Here is an 11,433-nt window from a genome sequence, read left to right as displayed (position 1 = left end):
ATAATGATATTACTTATGTATTTATGTATATTTATGATTTCAAACCACTGCATGCATGTCATACGCCCTTCGTGGCAAACAGAGGTTACAAGTGGTGTCTCTCTTTCACTTATGTTTATCTCATCCCTTATTATTACATTCCTGCCTTACATACTAAGTAATTTTATTCGTACTGATGTCCCATTGCACGGGATGCTGCATTTCTTGCTGCAGGTCCTAACAGACAGCTTGGAGGACCTTCTCAGTTGGCTTGCACAGTTGAGCGGATAATCAACAAGCTCCATTCGTTCCGGACTTACTCACTTTCGGTATGAAATGATGTACATGCTACATATACGTGTCATTTGGGTATGGCGGGGCCTTGTCCCGGCCACCATGTTATATTCATGCTTACTCTTAGAGGCTCATAGATAGGTGTTATATGTCTAGATATTATATGCGTCCTTGTTGGCCTTAGTTTGATACGAGTACTGTTGTTTTGGCCTTGTCGGTTGCGTGTATAGATACAAATTACTTTGTTGGGCCTTTTCTGCATGTAGGTGATTCCTTCATGTTACACATATGTCATATGGTTCCTCGTAGTTGTTATAAGTTGATTATGTTGAATGTACGCCAGGTGGTACTCGGCCGGTAAAGCCGAGTGCCTGTCATGCCCCTCGATTTGGGGTGTGACAAAAGGGAACCTCTTTCTGAGTCAATCTGTTCATGTGAGAAGTAATAGAAGCAAGCCCCTTCACTAATCGACGATAGTAATTGGCCAAACCCAAGAAGCTATGAATCTCAGTCACAGTAGTGGGCCTCGCCCAATCTCTAATAGCCTCGATCTTCTTGGGATCAATCATGATCCCGTCCTTTAACACGACATGGACCAAGAATGCCACCGAATCAAGCCAGAACTCACACTTCAAAAACTTGGCATAAAGCTCTTTCTCTCTCAACAACCAAAGGATAATCCTCAAATGACGCTCATGCTCCTCTCTACTCTTGGAATAAGCCAAGATATCATCAATAAACACTATGACAAAGGAGTCTAAATATGGCTTGAAAAGGCCATTCATCAAGTCCATGAAAGCTGTGCGGGGTATTCGTAAGCCCAAATGACATCACAAAGAACTCGTAATGACCATAACGAGTCCTGAAGGTCGTCTTCAGATATTCTCGGCCCGAATCTTCAGCTGATGGTAGTCAGACCTCAAATCAATCATTAAAAATACCAAAGCACCCTGAAATTGGTCAAGCAAGTCATTAATATGAGGAATCAGCTTCTTATTATGAATGGTGACCTTGTTCAACTGACGGTAATCTATGCATATCCTCATTATACAAACTTTCTTCTTCACAAATAACACGGGAGTGACCCAAGGGGATACACTTGGTGTAATGAACCCCTTGCTCAGAAGATCCTGCAACTGCTCTTTCAACTCTCGCAACTCAGCAGGTACCATCCTATAAGAAAGAATAGAAATAGGGTGCGTTCCTGGCTCCAAGTCGATACAGAAATGACTGTCTTTTTCAAGAAATTATAGGTTCTTGCCGAATTCAAAGATCTTCACAAAGTAAATTACGACAACTTCGCAAAGGTTTTTGAACTTATTAAAGGGAATGAAACTTCAGAAAAGGTTAAAAAAAAAAAAGGATGAATACATATACAAATATTTTCTATATGTATATAATGTAAACATTAATTTATCAAATACACTCTGTTTTAGGGTGCTGATATACATCGGACAAGTGATGACTACATACACCATGATCTTTGGCATACAAATGGACACTGATACTGATCATGTAGAGTCAATAGAGGTATGTTTGTCATGTTTATATTAACTTATTCATTCATATTTATTCATATGAATTACATGTATAACTGAAATAACACTAGGTGTATTTGACTCAATTTCATTTTACTGGAACATATATTTACATGTATTAAGCATTTTTAGTATCATGCTTTTTGGGTGTGTCTTTGATTTAACATTGCTTGTATTTGACTGTATTTATTTATTGGTTCATGTATTTGGGTGTATATCTGAGTTAAACATTGCCTGTATTTGACTGCCTTTGTTCTTGGTTCATGTATTTAGTTGTATATCTTAGTTAACATTGCTTGTATTTGACTATATTTATTTACTGGTTCATGTATTTAGGTGTATATATTAGTTAACATTGCCTGTATTTGTTTACTGGTTCATGTATTTTGTTGTATTTTGAATTTTGATTTCATGTATTTTGGTGTATAAGTGATTTTTACATAGTGTGTATTTGAGTTTATTTCTATTATAAGTTTAATGATTTTTGCATGTATTTTGTATTTGAGTATATTATTGTAACTAGTTTATGTACTTGACTTTTTTTTGTTGGCTGAATTTCACAATTTTAAAGGTATTTGGTATGAAGCAGTGTGAGGTGCCAGATATTGGAGTCAGTCATGGCAATGGCAGTGGGGAAACATTAAAGGCGTCTACTGAAGAGATTCAAGAAGGTGGTGATATTTCCGGAGAACACAAGAGATTAGAAGTAAAATATATTACATTAAACTGTATTTCAAATACTCTTATCTATAATGTATTTTCATATTATACTGTACTCTCATTCTTAGGAATATATAGTTCAGTTTCCTGATGACATATTTGACAAAGCGCATAATGCTGTAAATAAGGATTCGGAATGAATACAGAAGGATGAATCTCCTAACAATACCGAGGTACATTAATTGCCTTTTCCTAAATTATAGTGTATGAAAGATACAATTATGTGACAAAGACTAATTTTTCATTTTTCAGGGGATGATATCGGAGGTCCTGGCTAAGATATCTCACACAGTAATGTCTTCAGAGCTAGATCAAGGAAAAACCTCCTGGAAACACATCGATCATTCAGTTTTAGAGACGCCACAATGTTGGTGAGGACGTGCAACCTATATCTGAGTTTTTCTTGGCTAACGAGTTGCTTCCAAGCTGAATTCAGGAAACACGAATCATTGTGTATCCATCAGTGGGTTGACTTAGGCGTCCTAGTAAATATCAAATTTCCCCTTTCATGGCAGATTACGACTCCACTTTAGGTATGTATTAATTGACAGGTTCCATTGTACATTTTTTTTAAATATGTATTACACACTTGTAGGTACTTCAGGAATCCTTCATGTACATATTTTTTTGAAAAAAGCATCCATTTGCGGAAGATCTCATCACCAGGCCACTTGACATAACGCTTTTTGATAAATATTGTAGAAGGATTATACAAAATACACCCAGTTAGTTATTTCAAATATACAAGTTTCACTTGAAAATATAATAGGTTGAGAAAGAACACGGAACACCATTACAGAAAGAAGATGGAAGCTTTTGAGCTTGATGCCACATATACATATAATTTTGGCATCACAATAGTCAAAGACAAAAACTGGTTCTACCTATTATTAATGAGGAGGAGCAATGTACCCTACTTATAATAAATATAATACACTGTATTTAATTGTTTATATTATGTATTGTTTTGGTGTTCATACTATTTGTATGTTAGTATTTTCAGCACATTGACGTGATTTTCTACTACTTGTGAAAGAAAGGCAAGTATGAAAAGAAGTGCACTTACAAATACACTACTGTTGACTGTCTCTTCAAGCAAAAAGTTGATGAAACCTATGTTTCCTATAACAACCTGAAAACTGGATCCAATATAGCTAAAGAAGAAAATGACATATGTTATTATGTTAAGGAGCACAGGTTGCTTGCAAAATGTACCGTGGCATTCAGTTGAAAATGTACTTATACCTGTCAAAATCAAAGAGGAGAATCATTGGATTTTTGTTGTACTTTCATTCAATGACATGTATTTTATGTATTTGTGCTTTTTAAGATAATTTTTATAGATACAATTGTTTGTAAATATCGTGTTGTTTCTTATATTTATATATTTATGTGTTTTTGTATCCTTATCTCAGGCGCCTTTATGTCTACAACTCATACCGAGCTGTAGGCCACCATGCAGTTGTTAAACGTGAAATACACAAGCTTGCTACCCTTCTGCCATATTATCTGCACATTAGTGGATTCTACACTCACAAACAAGGCATCATTGGTCAAAACACCCAGCATATATGGACACGTTGCAGAATGATAACCTTGAAGTAGTATATGTTGAAAATCTGCCGCAACGAGACCCTACGAACATGTATGTACTTGGCTTGTATTTTAACTTATTTTCTTCCATAAATGTTATTCATTCGTAAATTTCTATCATGTTTTACAGTCATTGTGGTGTGTATGTTGGAGCATTCGCTGAATATCTGAGCTCAGTTGAAAGCATTCCAACACAAATTGATGCAAAGGTGCTCCGTACGAGATACGATGCACTCATGTGGGACTTCGCTGCACTGAAGGTCGTTGAATATTCTATGAGCAATATTGAGGTGCCACAAAGAATAGCCAGCCAAAGATTATGAAAAATTTGAAGCAATCGATGTTAATTAGTAGTGCTTTGTAGATTTTGAATTTGAAATGCAGACTATGACTGTTTTTATATCATATATTTTTGATGTATTTTGGTTTAAGAAAAATAGATGCATGTTGGATTATCTACTTATTAGTGTTTTCAAGCTTAATTGAAATATTTCGTAATTACTTTATAGATTTGTGAATAGACAAGTGTATCTGACTATCTTTAACATAGTCAAATACACCTATTTAAGAAAAGCAGATTTATGTTTGGATTATCTACTCAACAAGTGTATCTGAATGTGTTTAACTTGGTCACAGTCAAATATAGTCAAATACATCTGTTTAAGAAAAGCAGATTTATGTTTGGATTATTTAAATAACAAGTGTATCTGAGTGTGTTTAACATGGCCACAGTCAAATACATCTATTTTAAAAAAACAGATTTATGTTTGAATTATCTACTTAACAAGTGTATCTGAATGTGTTTAACATGGCCATTGTCAAATACAGTCAAATTCATCAAATACATCTTCTTAAACTCAGAAAGTTCCTCGTTCTTTTTACATAAGGATTATATACTAATCATTGTTTTAAAGTTTAATTGAAATAGTTTGTAACTACTTTAGATTTTTGTGAATACACAAGTGTATCAGAATGTATCTGAATGCAACTTAACATGGATTTTTCATCCAGATACAAGTGTATCTGTATGTATTTAACACAGTGTATTTCTCTCTTATTAAAACTGTATTCAATATTAAACTAAATAAATACACTGGCACTTCATATAATATTGCCAGCATATAAAATAGATGACACAGTGATATTTTTACTGTTTTACATCATCTATATCTACCATTTGGATGCATTCAATTAGAACACAGTTAAGTATCCACACAGAATACAATTTCTTTATTTTGTAATGTACTGATCAACGTGGTGTATTCATATATGTATACGTATTCAGAAATCAGTGCGTAATTCCAAAAGAACTTATCACACATGCATTGCAATGTATTCAAAGTGACTTCCTTTATTCAATATTGCAAATCAAAAACGTATTTATCTAACAAATGTAAACACCTATAAACATAAACAATTATTTTTTTCGAGGTTCATTATTACAAGAACGTCTATTGTTTCCAAGATGTCCACATGTACTACAAGCATGTCTACGTTTACCAAGAAGCTAACGGCTTATCACGCTTCTTCTTTGGCCTACCAGGAGGTCTCTTGTATCTTGTTGGTAAAACTACATCCTTCGAGATGTATGTAGGAACCTTCCATTCATGCTCGTCAGGGAGAGAATCCACGGCTACGTCATATGTCTTCACCACGGTCTGCGGTTTGAACAATTCTGAGCAATAATCATCAGCTGTGAGATTTTTTTTCTTAATGACAGCCCATGCATGCGGGCATAGCATCTCATCCAATTGAAACATCCGACAACTGCAAGTTTTGTTTTTCAAGCAAACTATGAAACGCCTTCCTGCACCATTAACCGTGTACAAGTATTCGATTGATGGTTTAACTAACAAAAAAGCATTGTATTTTATAAGCATTGCTGCAGTCAAATACATATAAATACATATAATAAAACACATATAAATACATGTCCATAAAATGAAATCATTGTGGTCAAAAACATACTGCAGCTTCTAAATACAATCAAATACATACACAATCTGTAGCTGCCAAATACAGTCAAATACACCAAATACAGCTAAATATAATTGCAGGTCAGTCAAATATATTTCAACTAATTGAACTGAAACCTACCATCATACATAAACATAGATACTCATTTATTGATAATGTTACGTCTCTCATTTTGTTACGTTAAAATTCGTGGTGTCCTAGTCACATTGGTCTCAAGTACTAAGAGTTATCTCCGAGCTTACGATGAGTTTGAGTAGGATATTTTAAGTATACAAATATTTAAGCTCAAGACTTACAAGTTACAAAAGGATTAGACGTTAAACGAATCGAATCGAATCAAGTTTGAGGACATTGCAACTCGATAGGTAGAGGGACGGACCGTTGAGTCACCACCATCGACCACCTTAGCCTCTGACCAAGGCTGCACAATGACAGTGCAACAGGACGAACCGTCGAGTGCAACAACAGTCTGTCGTGTTGACTGTCGAAGTGCAAGGCGGTGGAAATTTTCTTTTTGTTATAAATTAAAAGGTCCACGACCTTGGGTCATTCTTTACAGCCAAAAATCATATTTTTCTAGACTCTTCAAGCTCTCTCTACCATCTCTACTTATCCATACACCTCCTAAGCTAATTCATGTGAAAATCAAGCTTTAAAACGCTAAGCTAGTTCATGGAAGATGATGGTCCTTGCTTTTAGTTGAAGTTGTGGTGGATTTGGTTTAAAAACAAGATTGTGTGAATTGAAGTTCTTCAAGTATAAGGAATGCTCTTCCTTTTATTACTTATATTGAGTTGATTTGGAGGTTAGTAAGTCATAAAGGTGAAGGAAATTATGGTTGGGAAAGTCATTAAGTATTGTGTTGTAGTTGTTGACTATGAATGGAATTTGAAAGGGAGTTTGAGGTGGATTTTCGTATGTTTTGACTTGTAGTTCTTGATTATGTTGTTATTGATGTTTTGGGCTGATTTGGAATTGGATGGTAGTTGAAATTATCGGGGAAATGCTTTCCAAATTCCGTTAACTTAAGAAACTAGTTTAAATTGGATTATGAGTATATCCCTAGCCTAATTATTATGTGAACCATCTTGAATGAAGACTTGTGAGCTCGGGATATAGATTTGGAGTAGCTAAGTGAGAAGCAAGGTATGCAATGATAATCCTTTTCTTTGCTTGGCATGATCCTTATGAACCGAATGTACACATAACGTTAATCCATAATGGCTCCACTCTTAGAGTTAGGGATGACTCTTTGATTCCTATTCCACAATGTATTTTCAGAAAGTCTTCCTTCAGATTCAGTATAATCTTTAGAGTTACTTGTATTCCTATCATGTTTTACACATTGCATTGCATATATCTATATATATGCACACACATGCATATATAGACCCGAGGCCCCTCAGACGCTATATGCGCATATATTATGTATTTATGTATGGGGTATGGGGAAGGTGACGGCGTTATATACACACTACCACCTGATCAGCTGATCATATAATGATACGATGAGGATGATACGATGATGATGATGGTGATCGTGATGATGCCGGTAGATACGGTATGATGGGATGCCCGGTGTTATATATATATATATATATATATATATATGTGTGTGTGTGTGTGTGTGTGTGTGTGTGTGTGTGCGTGTGTGTGCGTGTGTGTGTGTGTGCTCTCATTCATGCATACACAGTACTTTTGCATATCATCAACCCTTAGAGATAGTTCAGAAGCATAGCAATTATATGCGTGATTTACTATCACAACCCAACCGGAGGGCCATGACGGGTACCTAGAGCTAACCTACTGGGCACCTCTTAACATACTTCTCATAGTCATACCTAGGTGGACCACACAGCTAACTCATAAATATCATAATCTGTAAGGGCCATGAGTCCAGAAGATATAAACACGCCTATCTAATCATCATCAACTATACCTATATAAGCAAGCCGACAAGGCTGCCAAAATGATATACAAATATATAAACCAATGAGGTTATATAACATCTAGCTATATACATCTGTCTACGAGCCTCTACACGGAGTGCATGGAATCATAAGGACGGGACAGGACCGCGCCATGCCCATATTGTTACACCTCAAAAAATTTCATGTCATTGTGTGGTAGATAGACTAACGCAGGATGAGCAGTATATGATGTTTCCACAAGTAAGAAGTAGTACTCGATGGTTTTAATTAAGATTCCAAAGACGTTTGAAGTAAGAGAAGAAAGTTCGTTAAGAAAGGCGAAGTATACGTTGTGTTTCAGAAAGATTTTGCAAAGTATTGAGTTAATGTTGACTTAGTAATGTCTTGAGGAAAATTTATAACGCTCCCTAGGTTGTTAGTGAGGTGCTAAACAAGTGCTAAGAAGGTTCCATAAGGATTGGAGATCAAACGAAATGACAGAAATAATTTCAAGAAAGTGGAGTTATAGGACCACTTATACGGTCTGTATAACTTTATACGGTCCGTATATGGGTCCGTATAACCCAACAGAAATCAAGATTTCCCTAATGGTGAAATACGGTCAGTTATACGGACCGTATAAGATTATACGGACCGTATAAGTCCTGACGGGCTAAACATTTTCCAAGTATAAAAATGTGATCCCACTTTTAATTTCTCATTTTCCAACTTCTCTACTTCTCTCTAAGTCTCTAGAATATTCCACTTACTCCATTTACAAGAACTCAAGGGAAATCAAAGATCAATATCATCAATTCAAAGAAATCAAGTGCAAGGGAGTGCTCTAAGGTTGTGGAAAGTCAAGAAATTCTTTGGAAGTGGAGCTAGAGTTTTCTCCAAGTGAAGTACCTTCATCAAAAGCCCATTCCTACTCAATCAAAGGTAAGTTTTATGATCATTTCATGTTATTTAGAATATTGAAGGGGTGAAAGACTTAGATTATGGAAGAAGGTAGAATATGGAGTTCAAATATGGAACTTGTGATATTCTTGAATAGTAGTTTGACATGAGTCATAATTCTTGAGATGTTATGAGTATAATCTTGTTATGAATGGTGTTAAGAATGTGGAAGAAGCCTTATATGGAAATGAATGCGACGTTGGGTGATAACCATAGTTATGGATGACTTTGAGAGGAGATTTTGAGAATTGAATAATGACTAACTTAACGAAGTTTATCGATTATGGTATTGTTGATGTTTGGGAGTTGTTATATTATATGGAGAAAGTTATAGAAACAAAGGAAATGTTGCCCAATTTTCGTTAGCTTTAGCTTAAGCTTAAGTATAGTTCTGATTATCTAATCTTTGTACGAATTAACTTGAATGTAGAATCGTGAACATTGGAGGAAAGTGCTTAATTGATAAAGTTAGAGAAGCATCAAGGTATGTGAGGCTAGTCCCTTCTTTTCTAAGGCATGATTCCTATGACATGATTCCCTTTATCCATGACCTTCTTATATTTCGGAAACTATGAGTCTATGTTTATAAAGTGCTCATCATGAGATAAAGATAAGAGATATGTTATGAATATCATAATGATGATGATCAGTCTACGTCAAAAGATTCTAAAGCTAATGATTCCTTGACGTTATTCATTGTTGTTACACTCACCTCATAATGCTAGTTCCTTCAAGGTGAGGCATAATGAGTATGACTACTCCATAAAGGAATCGAGGGTTCTCGATCTTACGTCACCCCGATAGAGTTATAGCTTATCCTTGAGTTTTATGCATGCTTTGTGATAAGTTTATGATGATGAGATTACACCATGCCTATATGGCCGGGCAGACATTTCTAAGGTGAGCGGCATATCCACCATGTCTAGAGGGCATGGGCAGACACCACTAGTGGGCAGCATGAGATGTTACCCCGGACGAGGGAGGCCTGGACGCGGGCTAATGATGATCACACCGTACCTATATGGTCGGGCAGCTTATATATACATACTTGATATGATGTTGTTTATGATGTAAGCTAGCATGCATTATTCAGTCTTATGTGACATTCAGTTACAGGTTGTTTCCTCAATTGATGCCTCCTTATTTCTTCGATATGTTATTTTTGTTCATGCCTTACATACTCAGTACAATGTTCATACTTATGTCTTTTCTCTTTGGACGCTGTGTTCATGCCCACAGGTAGACAAAGAGGTGGTCCAGATTCCTAGGAGCTACTCAACAGATTCACAGGAGCACTTCATTATTTCGGAGGTGCCATTTTTGAGATATTATTTTGTGTATATATTTAGGCATGACGGGGTCCTGTCCTGTCCGTATGTCTAGCACTCTAGTAGAGGCTCGTAGATACGTATGTGTGGGTAGTAGATGTCCCATGATAACCTCATCAGTGTACATTTTTGTATATCATTTTTGTAGCCGTGAGGGCCTATGTATATTTATATGTTACTTTGAAGAGTATATGTCTTCAGGTGGGGTATGATGATTAGCATAATGAGTGGTGCTCGGTAGTCAGCTCGGGGTACCCTTCATGGCCCCCTAATTGGGTCGTGACAAAAGTGGTATCAGAGCAGTTCTGTCCTAGGGTGTGTCTACGAGCCGTGTCCAGTAGAGTCTTGTTTATGGGTGTGAAGCGCGCCATACTTATAAACAGGAGGTTACGGGGCATTTAGGAAAAATGACCGTTCTTCTTCTTATTAGATCGTGCCATACAGCCATATTATAAGATTTTCCCCTCCCTAATTGTGCGTTATGATTTCAGCGATGCCGGTAAAGAGAAAAGCTACATCCGCCCAGAAGGGCAAGGCTACGACAGAAAGGAGGATGGAAAGGGAGCCACCAACAAATATAGAAGAAGGTGAATCTCATAATGAGGCTCCATCCTGTCACACCCCGACTTTACTAGGGTGTGATGGGCACCCGACCCCATATTCGGAGCCGAGCGAACCCTCGGACTCTTAGTACACACATGTTCTCTTGGATTCATAGGACAAAGTAAAGTAAAATACATAGTAAATTTTTTTTTCAAAAAATCTTTTCGTCGTTTCTCAGTAAACACAGTTTGTAAATATGAGGCTCCGTAAAATAAAAACACCTCAACCAGTGGAACTCTGTTTTTAGGCTGACACTCTCGACTCACGACTCTGTCTGCAAAGTCTCTAACCGTAATCACGGACCATAGCACGTGTATGCTGACTCAGCAACTCTCCAGGGTGAGTGGAGCTTGCCAACATTGCTGGAACATCTTCTATAATGACTTCTACTCGTCTGGGGGTACCTGCGTGGCATGAAACGCAGCGCCCACAAGAAGGGGCGTCAGTACTTGAACAATGTACCGAGTATGTAAGGCATGAATAATAACATAGTAAGAAATGTATACATGAACAATAACCGCGTAGAAACAT

At 36.6% G+C, this 11,433-nt stretch overlaps 1 protein-coding gene across 1 annotated transcript; it reads right to left on the bottom strand.

Annotated features, from left to right (window-relative positions):
• Positions 1-5,620: 5,620 nt before the first annotated feature.
• Positions 5,621-6,022, bottom strand: LOC132064524 (uncharacterized). The gene has a single exon (XM_059457531.1). It carries the CDS (start codon positions 6,020-6,022, stop codon positions 5,621-5,623), a length of 402 nt encoding a protein of 133 aa, XP_059313514.1.
• Between the last annotated feature and the right edge of the window lie 5,411 nt (positions 6,023-11,433).

The sequence above is a fragment of the Lycium ferocissimum genome, chromosome 1 (genome assembly GCF_029784015.1).
Source record: "Lycium ferocissimum isolate CSIRO_LF1 chromosome 1, AGI_CSIRO_Lferr_CH_V1, whole genome shotgun sequence".
In the NCBI taxonomy this organism is placed as follows: Eukaryota; Viridiplantae; Streptophyta; class Magnoliopsida; order Solanales; family Solanaceae; genus Lycium; species Lycium ferocissimum.
Note: the sequence above shows the minus strand (reverse complement) of the source record. Positions and strands in the feature narration are given on the sequence as shown.

Bases quoted from the DNA above. Each gene is read 5' to 3' on its own strand.
- LOC132064524 (XM_059457531.1), bottom strand. From the start codon at position 6,022: ATGTATTTGACTGCAGCAATGCTTATAAAATACAATGCTTTTTTGTTA.